General features: G+C 43.6%; 3 protein-coding genes across 4 annotated transcripts; 2 read left to right on the top strand and 1 right to left on the bottom strand.

Moving 5' to 3' along the window:
* The first annotated feature begins 1,301 nt into the window (after window positions 1-1,301).
* On the top strand, window positions 1,302-3,635 carry LOC125522735. The gene is made up of 5 exons (XM_048687771.1): window positions 1,302-1,527; window positions 2,141-2,400; window positions 2,969-3,059; window positions 3,261-3,327; window positions 3,419-3,635. The coding sequence occupies exons 1-5, from the start codon at window positions 1,469-1,471 to the stop codon at window positions 3,470-3,472; spliced, it is 531 nt and encodes a 176-aa protein (XP_048543728.1). The 5' UTR covers window positions 1,302-1,468; the 3' UTR covers window positions 3,473-3,635.
* Window positions 3,636-3,780: 145 nt separating this feature from the next.
* LOC125522734 (transcription factor MYB51-like) lies at window positions 3,781-7,716 on the bottom strand. Of its 2 annotated transcripts, none has more exons than XM_048687770.1 (6): window positions 7,609-7,716; window positions 6,958-7,448; window positions 4,951-5,541; window positions 4,704-4,863; window positions 4,237-4,517; window positions 3,781-4,110 (listed from the first exon to the last, which is right to left on the bottom strand). In XM_048687770.1, the coding sequence occupies exons 2-5, from the start codon at window positions 7,396-7,398 to the stop codon at window positions 4,240-4,242; spliced, it is 1,470 nt and encodes a 489-aa protein (XP_048543727.1). In that variant the 5' UTR covers window positions 7,399-7,448; window positions 7,609-7,716; the 3' UTR covers window positions 3,781-4,110; window positions 4,237-4,239. The 2 variants fall into 2 exon arrangements, with proteins under 2 accessions (XP_048543727.1, XP_048543726.1); XM_048687769.1 differs by having other exon boundaries at window positions 3,781-4,156.
* Window positions 7,717-11,035: 3,319 nt separating this feature from the next.
* Window positions 11,036-15,671, top strand: LOC125518552 (aspartic proteinase-like). The gene is made up of 12 exons (XM_048683370.1): window positions 11,036-12,359; window positions 12,652-13,049; window positions 13,175-13,235; window positions 13,377-13,471; window positions 13,556-13,668; window positions 13,766-14,039; window positions 14,158-14,271; window positions 14,397-14,461; window positions 14,561-14,705; window positions 14,798-14,917; window positions 15,096-15,184; window positions 15,299-15,671. The coding sequence occupies exons 2-12, from the start codon at window positions 12,693-12,695 to the stop codon at window positions 15,381-15,383; spliced, it is 1,518 nt and encodes a 505-aa protein (XP_048539327.1). The 5' UTR covers window positions 11,036-12,359; window positions 12,652-12,692; the 3' UTR covers window positions 15,384-15,671.
* The last annotated feature ends 6,942 nt before the right edge of the window (window positions 15,672-22,613 follow it).

A 22,613-nucleotide genomic window follows, 5' to 3' on the forward strand; every position in this document is an offset into this window, starting at 1 on the left:
CTTCAAAGAAAATCTTCAGAGTTTTCTCCAAGGCTGGGGGTGCTACCCCTGCTACCACATAGCTCCACTATCGAGCTCTATAGTTCCATTTTCTCTTGTTATAATCGAATCTGGACACACATGTTAATTTATTCCGGTAACTCTCTTACTCCAATTTGTAGGGCTCTTTCTTTTGTCTTGACAATGAATTTTCACGATGCTACTTCTTAACTCGCCATCCCTCCTTCAGATACGGCAACAATTGTTTAAGGTGTAAAAGTTCATCGGAACAATTATGCATAGGATGCTTTCTTGTTTTGTAGATATATGATCTAAAATATAATGCTCTTGCACTTTGGCTACATGCATAAATGGTTTGATCTGATGTGTTGTATGAGGATCGGATGGAAAATTCCATATGTACATCAAAACTCAAGGTACACCCATGCCCTCTTCCACTTTCATGAAAAGATGACCATTGGATCAATCAGTTGGATATTTTTTTACTGTTAGCACTCACTATTTATGAAACTACACTCTCATTTCCTTCCCTAACCATAGGTGGCTAGGGCAAAATTTTCCCTCCAAACTTCATCGGCGAGCTTGTAAATTTGCCTCCACTCTGCTTGCCGCTCCGGCGCCCGGTGCGAGGAGGGAAATCCCGGTGCCTTCGCTCTGGTTAGTAGTTTAGGTTAGGCTTTTTTAGTCCTGCGGGTCCGACACTCGGACAGATGGCGGCGTTCCTTCTTTGAGTTTGTCTTCTTGGGCTTCTATCCTCCTCGGGTTCGTCCGCTCGGACGTAGTCGACAGAGCTCCGACATAGATTCCTTGGGGTGGAGAGGTTAGCGTTTCTCGTCTTTGGTATTAGGTGCTTCGATTCTATGCAAGAGTTCAAAGGCGACACCTATGCTCCAAAATGCTGGTCCTTAAGAGCACGTGCACGAAGATTTCTCGACTATCATCGACAAGGTCAAGCGGGCCTCCCATAGGGGAGCGGTGACAGCTGTGCGTCGGCGGCTCGTTCTGGCGCAGTAGTGGTTGTTCGGTGGTCTCAGAATCTTGATGTAATTTTTATTATTTTTAAGATGCTTTATACTTTCAGTGAAATTTTATAATAGATCTAATCCTTTCAAAAAAATACACGTAGTAAATAAAGATAAAAGAACGGTGATGATATCCAATAACTCTGTAATTTACTGCAAAAACAACCATTTCGGACCACTGGTATTTACGTATTCATTTAAGAAAATCCAAGCAACGTTTGCCCTTGAATCCTAGATTTGTATTCCCCTGTTTCTCCAATCCCAGCCCACCACGGAATCCTATTCCCGATTCCTTCTTCCCCAACTCCTCGCCCCCGCAACCTCCCCCTTCCTCCTCCTCCTCCCCTCCTCCTCCACCCGTGCGCCTCGCTGGGGCCTAGGGTTTGCTCCCGCCCTCCACCGCCGGGACGACCACGGGCGCGCAGGACCTCACCGCCTCGGATGCTATGCTGCTAGGCTGCAGGTCCCTCTCCTCCTGGGTGCGCCGCCTCGTCGCCTGCATGGGGTGCGTGTCTTCCCTCACTCTCCCCCCATTTCGTCCGTACTTGCCGTAACCTGATGCGACGGAAGCGAGCTCGATCGGGTTTAGGGATTAGGGCTCGCGCTGTGCTCCCACCTGGAGCCAATAGGATTAGTGGATGCGAGGTTCTCCCCTTTTTGTCCCCGGTTCCATGTGCAACCGCGATGCTGTTTCCCGGTTCTGATTCTTGCTGCTTGCGCATAAATAGACACGGTTCGCGCGCTCTATAAACATTTAGATGCCGCTTTGCGGAGGCCAGGCGGTCCTTGAATCCATCGTTCCCATAGTAGGAGGTGCTCCATGTGATGGTACCTGATTCTTGTTTAATGTCCATGGCTTATTTTTGGTATAAGAGACACACTTTTTGCCTGACCTTGAAACTAACCTTTGTAATCTTGTACCAAAATGCTCTGTCTTATGATTTTTCTGAGCCCATGGAATGATGGTTGTTGTGCAGTCCGATGTCAAAAGCTGTCAAGAAGCATATACTCGTTACTTTATAGCTTTTCGCTGGTTGTTATGCCACATGACTTGTCTCAGACTCTCGAATACGTGAAGCTAATCGTCCACTGGTCAATACTGTTTTGCTACAGAGCAGAAGTTGCCTTGGATGCTGTGGCTGTGCTAAGCCTGCTCCGATAACAGCGGTCGATGAGCCTTCAAAAGGTTTGAGGATCCAAGGCCGCTCCATAAGGAAGACAAACTTGTCCGAGGGCTTCTGGAGCACGAGCGCACACGGGATTGGAAACAGCACGCTACGATCGCAGAGGAGCATGTCTTCAATCAGTACAGCGCCGCAATCCAGCGACCAGCATGGAGCTGGAAGTAGCAGCAACCCAAACGAGTTTGTAAATCAAGGTATACGGCATGCACCTAAGATCAGTCTGTGTCCCATGGCATCTGTTCCATTTCCTTTCTATTTTTTCATTCCATCGTACTAGTGTGATTTACTGTCAAATAAATGCAAGTGCACAACTGATTATTGGAGCTCTGTCATCCATGTCCTTATATGCAGGTTTAATTAGAACATGAAATGACTTTCATTCAGAGTTTGTAGCAGCCGTAGTTTTGGACTTATGTGCAAAACCATGCTTGCATTTACTTCTGCACACTGGGGCTTCTAACGTCTCTGCGACAACTAATAGTTCTGATTGAAACACTCTCAGAATTTAGTTGATGTTAATGTTTAAATTATGGTCAAGAATAGTTGGCATGAGATGATCCTGCATCTGAACTAACAAAAGCCTCTGCTGTCTTATTCTATCTTTCTTTTGTTCTTTGCATCGTGACACGGTGATGCAAGTTATTGAAAAATTCTAATTATCAGGCTCAGCACTTCTGTAGCATGTTCACGTGTCACCAGATTGAGATGCCATTTACTATTTTGTTAATCTTATGTAAACTTTTATTCTGCCTGTATTTAAAGGTCTTGTGCAGTGGAACCAGACTAGACAACAGTGGGTTGGAAACAAAAAATGCAAATCTCGACTTGAAAAGACCCAAGAACCAAAGATAAGGTGAGATATTGTAATTTACTGTTGTACCTGAAATACATGAAATATCTTATTTTTATGGTCTTTGAACCAAAAGTATCCAAATATCATATATTCTTACATTTCCCAATTTCCTTTTGCATATGGAACTAGGGTACTTTGTTTCAGTATGGTGAAAGTTAAACTCTATATTCTCCACCTTTGATATTTCTGTTGATGATACAGTTGGAACACAACGTACGAGAGCCTGCTAGGAAGCAATAAACTATTCTACCAACCAATTCCTCTTGCGGTAAAATCCTATGCTAAATAAATCACAGATTTCCCTCTGTTTTGTAATGTTCTTTCTCATACTTATTTTAAAATTATAATTTTATTTACAGGAAATGGTAGACTTGCTTGTGGACGTGTGGGAGCAAGAAGGACTATACGGTTAGACAGGGAAAAGAACATTTGTTTCAAGTCACGTTATGAGATTATATAGATTGTCAAGAGCTCAGTGAGCTCTAAGTTGGCAAAAGTGTATATTTGGTGAGCTCAATTATGTACCGGGACCTTGAACATACAGTATTATTATCTTAAATCAATTGTAATTTATTACTGCTTTTTTATAGAATAGTAATAAGTTGATGTCATTTATCTGAATAAAAATAAGAAAGTCAAACTGAAAGAAGTTTGCATGTCTCATGTAACTAAAAATACCATACAACAACAGATCTTGTCTTGTGATTGTTCCAATGACAAAACACAGCAAAGAGAAATTTCATGGTTGAAATTTGTTGATATCATATAATGATATTTGATAATACAGTTCAGAGATGGAACCATTTTTCATTTTCATAATATGATAGGACAAAAGCAATCAATTAACACTAAGGAGCAACTCAATATATTGAATATAAAATTCTTTCACAATATGAATGAATGGAATGGGTTCACATAAAACATTCTCAATTCAACGACAAAAAAAATCAAATGTAATTTTGCTTCATGAATAATGCTTCTTGGGATAAAATCGGGAGACTAGGACTGCATAAACTGAAGTCATCATCATCGTCATGTCCCAGATGTCATCCTGAAAATGATGATTGCTGTAGAGTTTAATATTTGCCATCGTCATCCTAAAAAACAATGATTATTATAAAGATTTAACTTAATTACTTGAAAGAAAATTAGGAGACACTATGAATTTTTTTCTTACATATTAATATCCAGGCAAGTGGTGTGTATTGGGTACGCCATTACTGGAAAGCAGAGTCTGATGGCCATCATCCCTGACTGATAATGTAACATCATTACAAAAATTTCCATAAAGTAATGCATTAAGTGGACCATTGTTGGGTTGATACTCTGAGTGTGTTGAATCTTCATTCAAAAATCTTGCTTCTGCTGACACATCTGTCGCGCAAGGATCTGAGCAAAAATATTTATCATGTAATATATCTGCATTATGTTTGTTGTCCATGAAAATAGCATCCAAGTCTGCAAAACCAACAAGAAGTTATGTTTTATCATACACTGGTACATTGAAATAAGATTAAACAACCTTTAAAATAAATTAATTAAGTTTTATCTAATACTGATACATCAAAAAATATTAAGCAAACTTAAAAATAGGCTATGTTGTATTTGATACCGTAAAATTGAAGTAAAATTAAGCAAACTTACCAGTAGGTGATTTGTAGGTTCTAAGTTCATTAAAAGAACTGTACTCAAGGGTATTGTCATCAAAGATTGAAGAGGACGGAATAAAATGGTAACCATATGGAAATGACAGTTCTGAGTCAAACTCTCCTTCGAACTGGGTAGGGACCCCAAATCCATGTACCTGAACAAAAGCGGATCAGTGTTTTGAGAAGTGAAAAAATATATTTTTATCACAACAATTACTGAAAAATAAAATAGTATTGTCAACCTGTTCAGGAAGAGTTGATGAAGGACACAACAAGTTGGTGCTTGTATCATAAGCGACATATTGGAATGAAGGGAGCTCCATTTTAATGGGCAATATCTTCCCGGAAATAGGGAAATTGTCATCTAATAATTGTATGCTATTGGAAATGACATTATTAAAAGAAACAATTGACATTTCGGAGTTGAGATCATTGTAAGAAGCCTCCTCAATCTCATTAGAAAATTGTCCACACTTAGGACTGCCACCGTAGTCTGATACTATGCCAGAAGATGCATGCCGCTTCAAAGGGTAGTTAATGTCATTCATTGGAAGGGAATCTTGAATTGTAAAATTTGGTGTAAGGAAATTGTCTGACTGCTTTTTATAGTCTAATTTCTCAAATATAATATCATCAAATTCAAGACCATTTCCCTGTGAGAGTTCATTTTGTCGTTTCTTCCCACGTGAATCATCAGGACTATGAGAACCCATCTCTTGATTTGCCAACCGAGATAATAAACCATCTGGATAAAGGCCTAGACCAGCTTTCTGGAGCCTCTTTGTTCTTGTGTTCCAAAAATTCTTAATTTCATTATCCGTGCGGCCTTCTAACTGAAATAATAATAATAATTAATATACAATTGTGTATATGAGTTAAGTAGTCCAAAGATAGTTACTCAAACAAAAAGTATATGTGTCATGACAAGATATTCTAATTTCCGAAATTGGTATAGTAAAAATATTAAAATAACATTAAGGGAAATTAAACAATGCATGCCAATGTACACATACTGAAAAATATAGACAAAACACTAAATAAACAAATATGGCATAATTGTTGGTGACAAATGACAATGCACATGACGTACCTATAGGCAAGAAACCCACTCGATAAGAGGCAAAACCAAATAGTTAAAAAATTCACATCTTTAAGGAATGCCATCTGATCACCAAATTATATTCTATTATTAACAGTAATATAGAAAATAATAATTTCATACTTGCTAACTAAATGTACAGGCAAAGTAAAACATGACTATATACTAAGAGTAGAGACAGAAATAACAAATAAGAGAGAATGCTCTTAGAACTGTCAAACAAAGAGTCATACATACATACATACATACATACATACATACATACATATATATATATATATATATATATATATATATATATAGTGTTACTATTCATTATTCAGGATGCAGAATAAGTGTTATTCTTCATCCGAGGTAATCTTACGTGTTACTATATATAAGTGTCGTCGACCCCTTCCATCAATATCCTCACAGTAGGCCATAAATAAAAGTTGCTGACATCTTGACATAGGTCAAGGACGAGTTAGCAAACCAGGCTGATTCAACAACGAATCACTACGCCTTGGTAACACAATCGCATGGATTAGCATAGCACGTACCGTCACTTCAGTTCAATAACCACTTTCTTACTTACTTCCCGTCAGCCGCAAAATTTCTCTCAAAAATACTACCTCTGTACCAAAATATGAGATATTTTTGCAGTTCAATTTGAACTGCAAAACCGTTTTATATTTTTGTACGGATGGGGGTATCTATTAGGAGAAAATGAAATAAATTCTATACAACTAGGCAAACTGTTTGACCAAGAGCAGTGTTTCCCCAAGCCAATCAACCGAAGCAAATCATCACAAATCTAAACTAACAAGAGAAGAGCAATAAATGAAGTGACTGCCCGATCATCTAGAAGCATGTAAGACTAGCCACAATGGATAGTAACATACACTAGTAACATACACATATTTCTAGACTATGTTACTATCTTCATAGTGGGTAGTAACTTAAGTGTGATAACATGCAAAGATTCATTTATTAGGTTATAGACTCATATTGCATTGAAACATGTGATGTTACAGTAACTAGCTAAGTTACTACAACTACCTCTCTCTTCATTAACTCATTGCCACATAATCAAATTTGCTGAGTTGGACTCATGTTACTGCTGAACTTACTCCCACTATGGCTAGTCTAAGAGCAGAGCGAGCAAACTTACAACGGACGCCATCTTAGCCCACTTGTTCCCGTGCAGCGCATGAAGCTCGATAATCTTCTGCTCCTCCTCCTTGGAGAAGGGACCCTTCTTGAGGTTGGGCCTGAGGTGGTTCGCCCAGCGAAGGCGGCAGCTCTTGCCGCACCGGTTCAGCCCGGCGTTCCTCTGGACCTGGTTCCAGTTGCCCTCGCCATGCGCCTCCACGTAGGTCCTCAGGCGCTGGTCCTCATCGGACGTCCACGGCCCCTTCTTCATCGGAGGCCCGCTGACTACGGCACCGCTGGTCCCAACAGGAGCCCCGCCTTCCTCTTCCTCGCCGTCGCTGTCATCAGCCTCGGTCTCATCGTCGTCGCTGCTGCGCGGCGACAGCGGTGACAGCGGCGGCGACTGCACCTCCTCCTTCAGCAGCTCCGGCAGGGCGAGCGTGGCGTCCTTCCCTTCCATCTGCAACGTCGTCCCGGGCCGAGAGGCCGCAGCACAGCCGCGCCAGCGCCCTACCAAATTAAGAACAGAGCAGAGGAAATGCATCAGCGAGACGAATCCAATCTGCAGCTAAATTCACTCCAGCGCAATCCAATCAAAACCAATTCAATTCGATACGATCGAATCTAATCTAGGGAGCGACATGAGATTGATCTCGGGTGCGGTGCTCACCGTGGAGAGGTGAAGCTTTGGAGAAACCGATCTACCGCGTGCGGCGGCGGCGCAGAGTGTAGAGGGTAGGGAGGGACTCGCGATGGCTTTGCAATGCGTATGGTGCAGTACTAGTTAGAGGTACGAAAAGTCCAATTTCGAATGGAGCGGGTTTACGGGCCCGCGAATTCGGCCCGAGCCGGAACCACCCCGAGAAATGTAGCGCTGGAACAAAAGGCAGAATGTTTTCTTTACTTTTTTCTTTACTCGAATGGAGTGGGTTTACGGGCCCGCGAATGGCTGCCTCGGCCTCCTGAAGCGAGCGCCAGATTGGGCCGGCCCAAAAGCGCTCTTTTTTTCCCACTGTTTTCTTTACTTTTGTTTATTATACTTTCTAAAATGTTAATCATGTATATGAAAAATGTTAAATAGGCATAGAAAAAATGTTCCAATGTATACAAAAAATGTACTATGTGTACGGAAAAAGCAAACATAAAAAATATTCAAAAACGTAATTCATTTTTGGAAAATGTTAAACATGTATATAAGAAATATGTTGGATGTATATAAAAATTACAAAATGTGTATGGGAAAAATAGATATAGAGAAGTGTATGTTTTTAAAAATATTAGTCATGTATCTAGAAAGTGTTAAACATGCATATATAAAATGTTAAAAATGTATTGGTTGTATAAAAAAATGTATGAAGTGTATGAAAAAATAGACATCAAAAATATATTTTAAAAATGTTAATCATATATATATAATGATAAGTAAGTACTAAAAGATGTTTAAAATAGATAATAAATATACAATGTGTATGAAAACAATAGACATCAAAATATTTATTTAAAAAATGATAGTGATGTTTATGAAAAAATGTTAAACATGTATTTAAAAAAATGTTCTTGACGAAATGTAGAATGAAAATAAAAAGAAACGAAGAAAAACGAAAAAAAACCAATGAAAATAAAAAAAGAAACAAAGGAGACCAAAGAAAAAGATAACTAAAAAGGAAACCGAAGAACCAAGTGCAAATGAATGGAAAATAGTGAAACCCAAATAAACCAAAGAAACAATGAGAAAGAGGAAAAAAACAATGAAAGCCAAGAAAGAAACAAAAAGAAACCAAACAAAAATGAAATATAACAAAGAAAAATAATAATAAGAAAAACTAAATATGTCCTCAATCTGGTTTAACACCGAGATTGTGAAGACCAGCTGCCCCCGGGAATCCGCAGTGTACTCGATGCTACGAATCAGTGAATCTAATGACCCGACCAGGAGCGAAAGTCTCGACCTGGCCTAGATGGTCGATTGGGTCAGCGAAGAGGGTGATATTGCCGAATACAAAGATTTGTGTGTAGTGTAGGTACCGATCTGATCGTTGATCTTGCGCCTCATCGTATCACGGGGATTGCTTAGACGGGACCTGCATGGGCCACCAATGACAGAGTTAAATCCGACAGATCTCAGGTAGGCGATCTCGAACTAAGCATCTAGATGCGATGGTAACAAGTGCTCATGATTTTACGCAGGTTCGGGCTCTTCGAAGAGACAATACCCTATGTCTGCTTGTGTTTAGTGCTTTGGGTTGGAGTACAAAGTACATATGATGTACCCTACGATTGTTATTGCCGTTCTACGAGCCCTACCCCTTGATTTATATAGGTACCGGAGGGTCTAGGGTTACATCATCCTAGTCGGTTATGTATTAGGAAACAATGTCTTCGATGAATCTAGCTTCTTGGAGTACATGGTAAATATCGCGGACCCTTCCATTGATACGCCATGGCCCGTCTAGTGTGGCCCACTCCTGAACCACCATGGGGGTCCTTAGCCTGGCCCACCAGGCCGAAAGGCGGCAATAAAAACAAACGGTGAAAACAACAACAACTTTCATTGCTCGGTACCCATCACAGAGTCTTGTGTCTTGCAGTGCCACAATGAAAGGAAAACGACGCCAAATGAAAGAGAACACGAGCACAAACAATGGAGCAAAGGGGTTACCCACCCAAAACAAAGATGGTACACCGACCGACGATGAACACCACACTTCTTGAGGCCGGAGAATAGGGTAGGTTGTACACCCGTGTGAGAAGGGAGATGACGGATACGTGGTCGAGCCCTTTGCTCATTCCAGCCGGACACCGAACTTATAGGAACTTATAGGAACACCGAAAATTGGCTGAGCTGGGGACCCCGATTAGCACAAAGCAAACACCCTTCCCGACCAAAGGAAGCCTCAGCGGCCCGGATCCGTGAAATGTCGAGGCACCATAGATCGAGCCAACGCTGGGTCGAACTATGTCGGGGTATCTCTCACTGACCGGATACGACAATCACGTCTCTCAAAAGCCGTATTCGAATGTAGTGGGGCGATGACCACCTGGCTTCTTGCTGTTGTGACCCTTGGCCGACCGGCTTGCCATCGTGACCCCTGGCCGGATGGCCCTCATGACTACCCGTCCTCTTTCCGTCGCAACCTCTGGTCGGATGGCCATCATGGCCGGTTGGCTTGCCGTCGTGCCCCCTGGCCAGATGGCCAGGAAGCAAATAACACTGACAGACCGACCCAGCCACATCTGGTGCCTGCGGACGAGCGCGTACGACGGCGCACGTGGGCGGGTGACCCTCGATAAAAGGCATCGGTGAAAGCCCGTGGAACAGACGACGCGAAAGACAATTTCAAGCGAGGATGCCCCAGAAAGCAATACTCCAACATCTTTTGTAGGAGAAATAATAAGTACCTGATGTCAGGTACGAGCACATGACAAATCGAAGATTTTCAATGGCAATTCTAGTGACCCAAGGATGACAAGTTAGTTGGCACACAACAATTTCTATCAAAAATTAAACTGAAGCGCAAACCAACCTCTGGTTGAGATGGTTAGGTGGACAGTGGTATTCCCAACCCACCAGGGTTCAAATCCTGGTGCTCGCATTTTTCTTGGATTTATTTCAGGAATTTCAGCGATACGCTTTCAGTGGGAGGAGACGTTCCCGTCGACTACGAGGCTGATATGCCGGCTCAGTCTCTCGGAGGTGCTCATAGGGATAGGGTATGCGTGTGTGCGTTCATAGGGGTGAGTGTATGCGTGTTTATATGAGCGCTTGCGTCTTTACTGTGTTAAAAAAAATGAAGCACGAGCCTTTCATATTTACGAGCTAAAGTTACCATCTTTGCTTCACTAAATTTGTTATCGAAAATGTTTGATTTGCCATGTGCTACTAACCGACGTCAAGGCGTTATCAGATTCCTACAAGGTAAATGTTTAGAGCCGGTGCGCCGGCCGAACGCGTCCACGCTGGCAATGGGGCCACACAACACCGCTTAAATATTTCCCTTATCCCCACGATCGCTCCTATCCATTCATTCGCCGCTGTTCTTTCCTTTTATCTCCTCACCTCTTGTTCCCCTGCGGCAGCCTTCAGAACAGTTCTTGCCGGTGATGGCCGCCGTTGATCCCACGCCAGCCTGCCCGCCGTCCATCCCGCAGCAGCATCCCCGCAAATAGGCGCTATTTTGGGAGGCCCCACCACCGCGCGCGCAAAGAGGGGGGTGGGGCGTCGTTGCGTGCGGCACCGATGAGGTGCGGTGCTCGGGACCGGCTGGGGGATTCGCCGCTGACGATGGTGGTGGGCGGCAACGGCGGTGGCCGCCATGGTTTTTTTGCTGCATCAATTTTTTTTGCTGGAACCACTTCTTTTTTTTGCTGGAATCTTCTTTCATTTTTGCTACAAACTGAGAGAGATGATGTTGTGTTGCTGCCATGATTTTTTTGCTACATAAACCCTGGAACCATTTTTGTTTTTTGCTGGAACCATCATTTGACTTTGCTGCAGTGGGCGAAGATGATGTTTGGTGGCGATGGCGGTGCCTGCCATGCTTTTTTTGCTGGAACCTCTTAAGATTTTTGCTGGAACTGTTCTTTAATTTTGCTGCAATTCAAGAGGATGGTGATGCCGTCGCCGCGAGGATTTTTGCTACATTTAATTTTGTACTAGAACCTCTTCTCATTTTTGCTACAACCTACAATCACAAAGCTACAATCGACAATAAATTTTGCTACAATGGTGACGGGTGGCGGCACCGACAAGCTTTTTTTTGTTGGAAACATCACAATTTTTTGCTACTACCTGTGGACATTTTTGTTGCCACCAGCAAACCTGAAGGAGAGTGCTTTTTCGTGAGCTCATCCTCGGGGTGTTGCGACCGGCGACCGGCGCTACGGCCATCCCACCGGTGCTGCCATCGGCAGTGAGGGAGCTGCATCCCCGGGGAAGGTTGCTGCATGCGTGGATCCAACGAGGAAGACATGAGACGACGATGAGGAAGCCGGCGACCGGCGGCGAGGGCGGCGACCGGCGGCCACCGCGAGCCACCGGCGGTGCAGGCTATGGCAGATGTGCGGCGAGCCACGAGCAACGCGGGCTGTGGGAGACGGGATGGCGGCAGAGTCAACGATGCATTTTTCCCTCTTTATCTTCTTACGAAGCGGGGTGGAGAAGTTACAGATCGAGCGGTTTAAAACAGGCTAATCGTACGGCGTACGTACGACCGGCCCAAATCCTGGCCGGCGCACCGGCGCCTAGTAGCGCCCTTCCTACAATTATTCGTGCGTTTGCTTTATAGACTCCGTGCCAACCAACTAAAGTACCTTCTTCTGATTGGCGTGTCCTATTTATCTCCCACTCTTTTTCCCTTCGAGTTTTTCCTCACTCTTTTCTCTGGTGGCCTCTGGTTTGGGAAGCTCGCTTGCATCAGCAAGGTACGATGAGTCAAATAGCATAGCTAGCAGCTTAATCACTCCAAGGCTCAGATATTCGAGTTACTATGATCCGTTTTGAAGTTCCTAATAATCTTGTCCAGAGAAGTAGTAGTATTCGATGTGCTAATTAAGACCCCTAGGTATATTCGATTTGGTGACTCCGTTAATACCGGACAAATGGATACGAGAATCCATCCAAACCTACCATCGATTTCTTGTCATGAGATACCAAGTTCTTGCTTCGAGATGCTGTAAATCTTTCAGCAAATAAGCTATATTATTGGATTCGCAGGTGGGGATTATTTTGCCCAGAGAGTTCCGGCTTCCGGGGCCATGAGGCCGATGCATCTCTCGGGGGTCACCTGCTTATGGATCCTCTCATGCGCCTTGCTGCTCGGCGGCGCTTGCTCCGATGGGTTGCTGAGGATCAACCTGAGCAAGAAGAGGCTGGACAAGGAAACCCTAGCAGCGGCAAAATCGGCTAGGCAGGAGACCAACCTGCTGAGGTCCGGCGATGAATCTCGCCACTCTCCCGGCCTGTCAGGGGACGACACAGTTCCTCTGGACAACTACCTCGACACCCAGTACTTCGGAGAGATTGGCGTCGGCACGCCGCCGCAGAACTTCACGGTTATTTTTGATACTGGGAGCTCAAACTTGTGGGTTCCGTCGTCGAAATGCTACTTTTCGGTAAGTTCAGTGCCTGACAGACATGTGGTACTTACCATGCTTTGAGTTTCTTGATAATGGGTACTTTAAGCATGTTTTGAGTTATGGAACATAAGTTTGATGCATTGGTGTCTATGTTCATTCAGATAGCGTGCTACTTGCACCACAAATACAAGTCAACCAAATCGACCACTTACAAGAAGAACGGTATGCCGGACACGCATAATATGCTTATCTTCTGTTCAGTTTGGTTCCTTGCTTTTGCAAACCAGAAAGAGTACTCAACCAGAAAATGGTTCTTGACTTCTTGCACACTCATGCATATTCCTGGTTGTTGAAACTGTCCAGGAGAAACTTGCACAATTAGCTATGGCTCTGGGTCAATTGCTGGCTTCTTCAGTGAGGACAGCGTGTTAGTTGGCGAGCTTGTTGTGAAAAATCAGGTGAAATTCTTTACTAGTAAGTAACTCAGTGCAATATTTGTATGCAGGAGTACCAACCAATGCTGTACTTTTACTGTCTTTCAGAAATTCATCGAGACAACCCGTGAAGCAAGTCCTACTTTTATCATTGGGAAGTTTGATGGTATACTTGGGCTCGGATTTCCAGAGATCTCCGTGGGAAGTGCCCCTCCAATTTGGTACATATTCAGACCTCTGAACAGATTATCATGATGTCATAATCTCAGCAATGCTGTTGCCTGAATACTCTCTTTCATGTGTTGCATGAACAAACAGGCAGAGCATGCAAGAGCAGAAGCTGATAGAGAAGGACATATTCTCCTTCTGGCTTAACCGTGATCCCGATGCATCCGTGGGAGGTGAACTCGTGTTCGGGGGTGTGGACAAAAAGCACTACAAGGGGAAACACACATACGTTCCAGTCACTCGCAAAGGCTACTGGCAGTTTGACATGGGTGATCTTCTCATTGGTGGCGAGTCAACTGGCTTCTGTGCCGGTGGTTGCGCTGCAATTGTCGACTCAGGGACCTCACTGCTCGCTGGCCCAACGGTATGTTGTTCTTGCTTGGATCATACCATAATTGGTAGAATGCGCACTTGGACAAACTATGGTATATAACTGAGACATCCTTATACTGTTATACATTTGTATTTTATACTGCTCTCAGACCATAGTGGCTCAAGTCAATCATGCAATTGGGGCTGAGGGGATTATCAGTACGGAATGCAAGGAAGTAGTGAGAGAGTATGGAGAGATGATCCTCGAGTTGCTTGTAGCACAGGTTTGTCAGTTGCTGCACTTGCCCTCCACTGTTATCTTGGCAATAGGATTGTTGTTATTACTTACATCGATCTTGAATTCTCTAACCAATTACAAGAATACTAATACTAAGTTGTCACTGAGCAGACAAGGCCACAGAAAGTGTGCAGTCAGATTGGTCTCTGTGTATTTGATGGTAGTCACTCTGTCAGGTCAGCTCAACATCCGCATCAAGTCGTATTTGCCATTTTACTTGCATGTGTATTTTAATGTTTTTAAAACAGACTTTGTTTTCATGAATGACTATGCAGTAACCAAATAGAATCTGTTGTTAATAAGAACGAGAAGCGAGGCTCTGATCTTCTCTGCACTGCTTGTGAGATGACTGTTGTCTGGATACAGAATCAGCTCCGAAAAAACCAAACGAAAGAGCTCATCTTGGATTATGCGAATCAGGTCAGTACTACCGGTAACGCCCATGCCAGTATTTTCTGAATGTCAAGTGGGTGAAGCGTGTGATGACAGTCCGATTCCAATGTGAACTGCAGCTCTGTGAGCGTCTCCCGAGCCCCAACGGGGAATCAACCGTCGACTGCCACCAGATCTCAGAGATGCCTGATCTTGCTTTCACCATAGCAAACAAGACTTTCACCTTGACGCCAGAGCAGGTGAGGTGCTCCCTAAGTTATACTTGGTCATACCTTCAGTTAAGATAGTCCATGCCCAATCTGAACGATGTTGGTTTTATTTATAGCAACTGCTGTGCTGCCTACTTGCCTTAGTCACTCTTCACACTCTACTTGCTACATATATGCAGTCTAAAAATGTTTCTCCTTTGTGCTGCAGTACGTAGTGAAGCTGGAGCAATCAGGCCAGGCCATTTGCATCAGTGGGTTCATGGCGTTCGACGTGCCGCCCCCTCGTGGCCCGCTCTGGTATGCGCCCTAACAGTCTTCAGTCTTCAGTCTTCGCTCTTCAGTCTTCACCATCACTTGCTTGTTTTCCCCTTGCGGTCCGTTTGATCGACGTTTCGTGTTGCGGAATCGCAGGATACTTGGAGACGTCTTCATGGGCGCCTACCACACCGTTTTCGACTTCGGCGAGAGCAGGATTGGGTTCGCCAAATCCGCATGAGGACTTGGTGTATCAGGGCTCAGGGCCGGTATTGTACATACTGCAAGCACGTGCAAGTTGCAAGGGCAACAATAAACTTATACGGAGTATTAGTAGAAAGGAACAAATGAACTTGCCACCAGCATTTGTATAGCTATTTGCTATGTATGGCTTGATATGGAGCTGCAGACAGCACACACGATGACACGACACGAGGTTGATGTAATAAGCGCGATGAGAATCATGGTTTTATGGTGTGATCTCATCGTTTATGCGGCCACTCTCAATGCACATTTTCTTAGCACGGTATCATGAGACATAGTAGATATTTAGAGACAATTAGCAATGTATGTTCTTTTGAGTATTGGAGTATCTAAATTAGCCTCCGTATAGTAGGTTTTGGCGGCTAACCAAATGGAGCGTGGTTTGTCGACCAAAAGACTAGGGAGGTTTACGTATTTTGTCGATCAAAAGATCAGAGAGGTTTAGGTATTCGGGACCTCCAGGTCATAAATGATGTCTTACTTAGTAAATGGCTATTCAAGCTACTTATTGAGGATGGTGTTTGGCAAACTCTATTGCGCCGATATCCCAGGCATATTGGAAGCCTGGTGATTTGCATTTTTGGGCTGACATGATGACGGTAAAGAAACATCTTTTTTGCTTCGGATCAAACGCCACTCTTTGGGAACAATATCCAACCTTGTACGCATAGTACGTGATAAGAATGATGCTCTTGCACACGTTCTCAACTCTTCCCCACATAATGTATCATTTCGGAGGGATTTGATTGGCCCCTGCCTTGTGTCATGGCAACATCTACTATTCCGTTTAGATTTGATTAACTTGACATAAGGGCGGGATGTGTTTTGCTAGAAACTAACTACATCAGGGTCTTTCACTGTTGACTCTATGTATCATGCACTATTGCACTTAGAGATTCCAGTGGACAATGATAAATTAATATGGAAATCGAAGATGCCACTAAAAGTTAAGATTTTCATGTGGTATTTTCGAAGAGGAGTTATGCTAACTAAAGACAATCTTGCTAGACGCAACTGGCAAGGAAGCAAGAAGTGTAGTTTTTGTACTTACGACGAAACAATTAAACACCTCTTCTTTCAATGCAAGTTTGCGCGTTCTACATGGTTCGTCATCCAAATAGCGTCCAATTTGTATCCGCCGACAAGTGTTGCCAATATATATGGTCACTGGCTTGACGGAATACCAAATACGATTAGTACGCTAATTCGGGTGGGAGCGTCTGCCTTACTATAGTCGCTTTGGCTATGTAGAAATAATTGTGTTTTTAATGGCAAAATCTCCTCTCCTATGCAGGTTATCTACCGTTGTACGTATTGGCTTCGTATATGGCCTACGCTGCACCGAACGGAGTACCAGTCACTGTTCAAGATGGTGTGTATGCGGTTGGAGTGGGTGGCCATAGAGGTTTTTACCCAACATGGACGGCAGTATAATCTTCAGATCGGTCCACCTCCTTCATCGACATAGGCATAGTTTTGGTCTCATATGACTTTACCGTTGCCGAATTGTCAGGTTTATTTTACACACTTTGTCAAACGATTCTTTTTATGGCAGTGTGCATCTTAGCTATGCAGAGGCCGGGTGTCGCTCATCATGATTTGTATCCGCTTGATGCTACATTTTGAGATAATAAAAGCGCCCTTTATCAAAAAATTTATATTTCAACATGCATAAGTGCATATTTCAACCCAAAACTAATTTACAACTCTCAACTTCAATACCGTGTGCATTACAACCCGAACCCTTAAAACATGCCAGGATTCAACCCTCCTCACCATATTGACCCGTTGACCATCCAGTCAGCAAGCCACATCAGCAAAAATTTGTAAATTCCAGAAAGAACTAGAAAAAAGTAAAAAAATCCATAAAAATAAAAAATTGAAAATAATATTCTGTAAAATAAAAAATGTGTAAAATCGAAAACCCTTCAAAATTCTGGAAAATTGAAAAAAGTTTGGGGTTGTTGTCGGAAAATTATGAAAAAATTGGAAAAAAATCCGGGGCTGTTTTCTGATTATTTTGGATAAAAGTTCAAATTTCTGAATATGCTGTAAAATAAAAAAAGTCAAAAACTTCTCCAGATGCTTAGTATTGTTCTCTTGATTTTACAGGTTTTTTTCAAAGAAATTCTGAAAATCTATAATTTTGACAAATTTTGAGCAGGAAATTATTATACTTTTTAGTTTTTTGGAACTTTTTTTATTGATTTTACATTTTTAATTTTTTTTACTTTACACATTTTTATTTTATTTTTCAGACCATTTAATTTTTCCTGGATTTTTTTTGTTTGCATGCCTTGCTGAGTGGATGGTCAACGGGTCAAACCGGTCAATGGGAAGGGGAGGGTTGAATCTTGGCCGGTGCCATGGCAAAACCCAGAAGTAAAGATTCTTGGCAAGATGAAAGGATTGATGTGTACTACACTTCAGTTATGTTGAAAATGCGGAATCAAGGTAGCGATGGGTTCAGCTACAAAAAGGTAGCGATTTCATTGATTCAAAAAAAGAAGTAATCCTACTAGCATGAGTCTGGACCGATGGAGGTTTAATTGCAAGCCTTCTCCGCCACCGCTGTACCACAGCTAGTACTCCTACTACTGTATACGGGCAAGCCCCGAATCTACACTGCACCCCTACAGTGCACCCCATCCTCATTCGGCTACGCACACAGCAGCTACAGGACGAGACAGACAGCAGCAACACTCGGCGAAGGAAAAGCATTCACTCCTCCATCCAAACCAAGGCCAGAATTCTGCAGCTTCTAGTTCCGGGACCTCCACTGTTCACCCCCCTCCCTCCAAGCCCAAGGCAAGGCCCGACGCCGGCGCACATGCACGGCACAGCGCACCTCTGCAGCCTCTCCCGCCGGCCGCCGCAGCGAGAAGAGTAAATGGAGCCGCTGCGACACGCGCAGAGCGGCAGCTTGCAGGCCATAAATTCGCATCGATCGTAGTACACAGTACGCCACACCACATATAGGACGGCACGCGCACGTCCTCTGGTCGTCCGTGACCGGCCGGAGACGCCTGCCGCGGCCCGCAAGTACGCGCGCATGCACTGTGTCGCGGCATGGCATGGCATGGCATTGCTGGCCGTCCCAGAAACCTGCCTGCCCTCGCGCACGCCGCGGATGCCGGCCGCCGGGCCACTGGCTACTTCCGGCTAGCCCGGGACTGCGCGCCATAAATGAACGCGTACGAGAGGTGGGGTGAGGGCATTCAAGCCGTCGCGCTGTTTTCGCCTGCGCCGACCAACCATGGGGGAGAGAGATTCATTTCTTTCTTCTCCCCGTCCGAGAAGGAAGCAGAAAAACAGAGCTTTCTTTTTTGAACTTCTGGTGAGAGGAGCGTGTGTGTTTCGCCGTACTACATCTCAGAGATTCTTCAAACAAGAATCCGCTAGCCCTTGCAACGATTTACACGAGACTGCCGCAGCTGCCCAGCGATTAGTAGTATTGTTTTTGAGGAAAAAACTACCACTCCGTACTGCTTTTGGTGGTCATTTGATAGTCAAAATTTCGGAAGCTATGTGATATACTGATTCTGAAACGGCCAAGTGTACTATACAGGTACCAACAATCACTTTTCAGTTTAGAAACGTAATTCTGAACCATAGTTTTCAGTTAAGAAACGTAATTTCTTGCTACATTTGGCAACACACACTTTCCGCACCACCGCCATTTCTTACTACTACGACTTTTAGGTAGTCTCCAAGTCAACAACACACCATTCTGCACATCGTGCAAACTTCAGGAGGTGCTTCCTAATTCCTAGGCAAGACTTCAGGAGGTGCTTCCTAATTCCTAGGCAAGACTTCAGGAGGAGTACTACTCCGTTTCAGCAAAATGGCGAGCGAACGAAACTACAAACTCTACTATGCCCATCTTTGTAGAAATTATTGGATCTGCGTCGAATGTTATGCACAAGTAAGGTTATGTTTGTACTTGGAACTAAAACTAATGTGAATAGGACTACAGTTTGTGTTAGTAGAACCCTGTCGACATACTTTATGGAGCCTGAATTTTGAGAAGACCATTAGTTAACTTTTTAAGTTTTTCTGTAACAAATACACATATACATAGGGATGTAAACTACATGTTTGTAAAGTTTTATTATCAAATACTTCCTTCAACTAGACACATTCTAATTCCGGATGGAGGGAGTATATTTTGATGTGAGGCACACAAAAAAGATCATGAATTTCTAGCACATATACTCAACTATGAAAGTCTCTGTTTCGTAGCTCATATCAAAACACATTTGATCACAAAAGTGATATGGACCGAACCTCAATTGCGAGATCCGATCAGTTGTTATGGTCCGATCTTTCACGATACTCCACCTTCAGTAGTAGTAATCTCTCACCCGTGCACGCGGTGTACACGAAGTAGAGGGTTTGAACCTTACGGTTCAGTACGAGAAAACCAATCTCAATGACGGTACTCACGCATAAAACAATTTCTATGAAGAGAAATCGCAACACAGAGGTTTTCTAAAGCTTCCTTCAAAACTTAGGGATTTTTAGACAACTTCTCTCAAAACTCGATACGGATATTTACCTTAAAAACACATTGTGTTTATCATAAAAATATAACCTGCTTTCACAATGACCGCACTATGGATATTTATACTAGTACAACTAGCCGACTCAAACTTTATTTGACCAACACACTAGCCGCACAACAAGTTGGAAATAAAGACTACCTGCCTAATAATAACAACCGACTTAAACAAACTACTAGCTGAGATAAATATGTACTCTATCTAAACGCCATCTTAAAGTGCCTCCCGTATTGCAGGTGGACCCCATCCAACTTCTTTCAAGGAGAGTTGGGCACGTACACAACTTCTTTGGCAAGGAGCCTGTTCTTTGCGTGGCCGGAAGAGAAATAAATATCTGTCAGTTAACTTCTTGATGGATCCCAACGAATCAACAAATATACTTTCTCTTTTATTATATCCTAACACCTTGCATGCATATGTTACTCCATAAAATTTAGAGTCCCAGGTTGCATGTCCAACGAGATTACCAAAAGAATGACATGCACGTGCTAGTGCTGAATGCACTTGTTTTCCTTTTACCAGACCAGATTTGTATTTCTTTCCATAGTTTTCTTTAGGCCGAACAATACCCATCTTCATTAGTATATCTCCATCCTGGAAAACATCTCTAGTATATTCAGTACTAGGTGTTGTATCATCAGCGATCATCTTAGTTAAAATACATGCAGTCATATCATCCTTTCCTCCTTGAAACGAAATCGTCCCTAGTTTCGAGTCGATCTCTTCAATAATATTTTTAGTTGCAGACTGAACAACGACCATCAAAATTTCAGTAGCTTCGACCTCCCTTTTCTTTGCGTCTTTCCACTCTTTTATCTTCTCCATGTGTTCTTTCCTCCAAACAATGAAAAGATCCTCACCCATGGGCAGGAGGTCACACTTCTTACCCTTCTTGACAATATATTTGTGTGTTTGGCAATCATATCCAACATCATTCTCTTTATACCATGGTTCGCCCAACAACAAGTGACACAAAATCATCAATACCGGAATCACGTCACACAAAACCTCACAAAAATATTTTCCCAACAGAAACGGTACCTTGGTCTGGTGCGTGACAGTGAGCTCTGATAACCCACAAGCATAGGGGATCAATTGTAGCCTCTTTCGATAAGTAAGAGTGTCGAACCCAATGAGGAGCTAAAGGTAGAACAAATATTTCCTCAAGTTCTGTCGACCACCGATACAACTCTACGCACGTTTAGCGTTCGCTTTACCTAGAACAAGTATGAAACTAGAAGTACTTTGTAGGTGTTTTTGGATAGGTTTGTAAGATAATAAAGAGCGCGTAAATAAAAAGTAGGGGCTGTTTAGATAAAGAAACTATAAAGTTAGTATAGCGAGTGTGGAAAAGTGGTGGTAGGAGTTGCGAAATTGTCCCTAAGCAATTGACTACTTTACTAGACCGATAGCAAATTTTATGTGGGAGAGGCCACTGCTAGCATGTCATCCCTGACTTGGAATTCTATGCACTTATGATTGGAACTATTAGCAAGCATCCGCAACTACTAACGTTCATTAAGGTAAAACCCAACAATAAGATGCGCCCTGTGTAGATAGTAGCCCCTGAGACTCTGTGCGTTGTCAAAAGTGACGACGCGCAGAGGATCATAATCTCAGGTCTAATATGCCGCCTTCATACGTAGGTGGCGAAGTGTCCGGTGTCAAGCCGGACTGATGAATTTGCCGAGCTAAAGCGGCAACTTGATATGGCAGGTGCCGACATCGCGCTTGTCAACAAGCGGCTTGACGAGGCCCAAGGTATGTAATTCCTCCGGCGGCACCTGATAAGAGGAGCTTTATGCCAGTATCTTACAATGTGTGCGCTTGATGCAGATGGTGCTGCTGCCATGGAGAACCTTCGGGCGGAACTTGCCCGAGCCAAGGAGCAAGCCAGGAAAAGTGATGCGGCTGCCGGAAAGGCAATTGAAGAGCTGAAAGCCGAACAGGCTGCTCACTGCCAAAGCAAGAAGGAAATGGCCGAGAGGCCGTGAAGCTGAAGAACGCTGCTGACCGTTGCAAGCTTCTTGAAAAAAAAGATCGGGCGGAACAGACGGACCTGGAGAAGGCCATTTCCGATGCCAAGGATGCTCGCTCTACAATGAGAGCTATGAAGGAGGAGCTGCGTTAGGCCGGAGAGATCGCAGCTGGAAAGCCCTTTATGCTGCGGAGGAAGTTCTGTGATCCTAAACATGCTCCGTTAGACCGGATGTGGAGTACAGTGGACACCTATCTGGATTTGGCAGCGTGCTGCGGATGCGGCTGAACACTTCCGAGATCAAGAAGATCGCGAAGTGGAAAAGCTCTTTTGGTCGCAGTTCCACAATCTGGAGCGTCCACTGTCATTAGCCGATCGTTTGGCCGAATGGGCCGAGCTAAATAGGTTGTCCGGACTCGCCATGAAGTATGTCATGAGTCATCTCTGGCCAGAGAGGCCAGAGCCGAAAAGTTATTTCAACTTAGTGCAGCAGTTCCTTGGTGCGGCGCCATGTATCGATGCGATGAAGAGGTCAGCGTGCATAGAGGGTGCGCGGATGGCTCTTGCCCGTGTGAAGACATACTGGGCGGAAATGGAGGCCATCGCTGTTGCATCCCCAGACTCGGATGGAAGCCGAGTATCCGCCGAGCACTATTTTCAGGAAGTT

The sequence above is a fragment of the Triticum urartu genome, chromosome 7 (assembly GCF_003073215.2).
Source record: "Triticum urartu cultivar G1812 chromosome 7, Tu2.1, whole genome shotgun sequence".
NCBI lineage: Eukaryota > Viridiplantae > Streptophyta > Magnoliopsida > Poales > Poaceae > Triticum > Triticum urartu.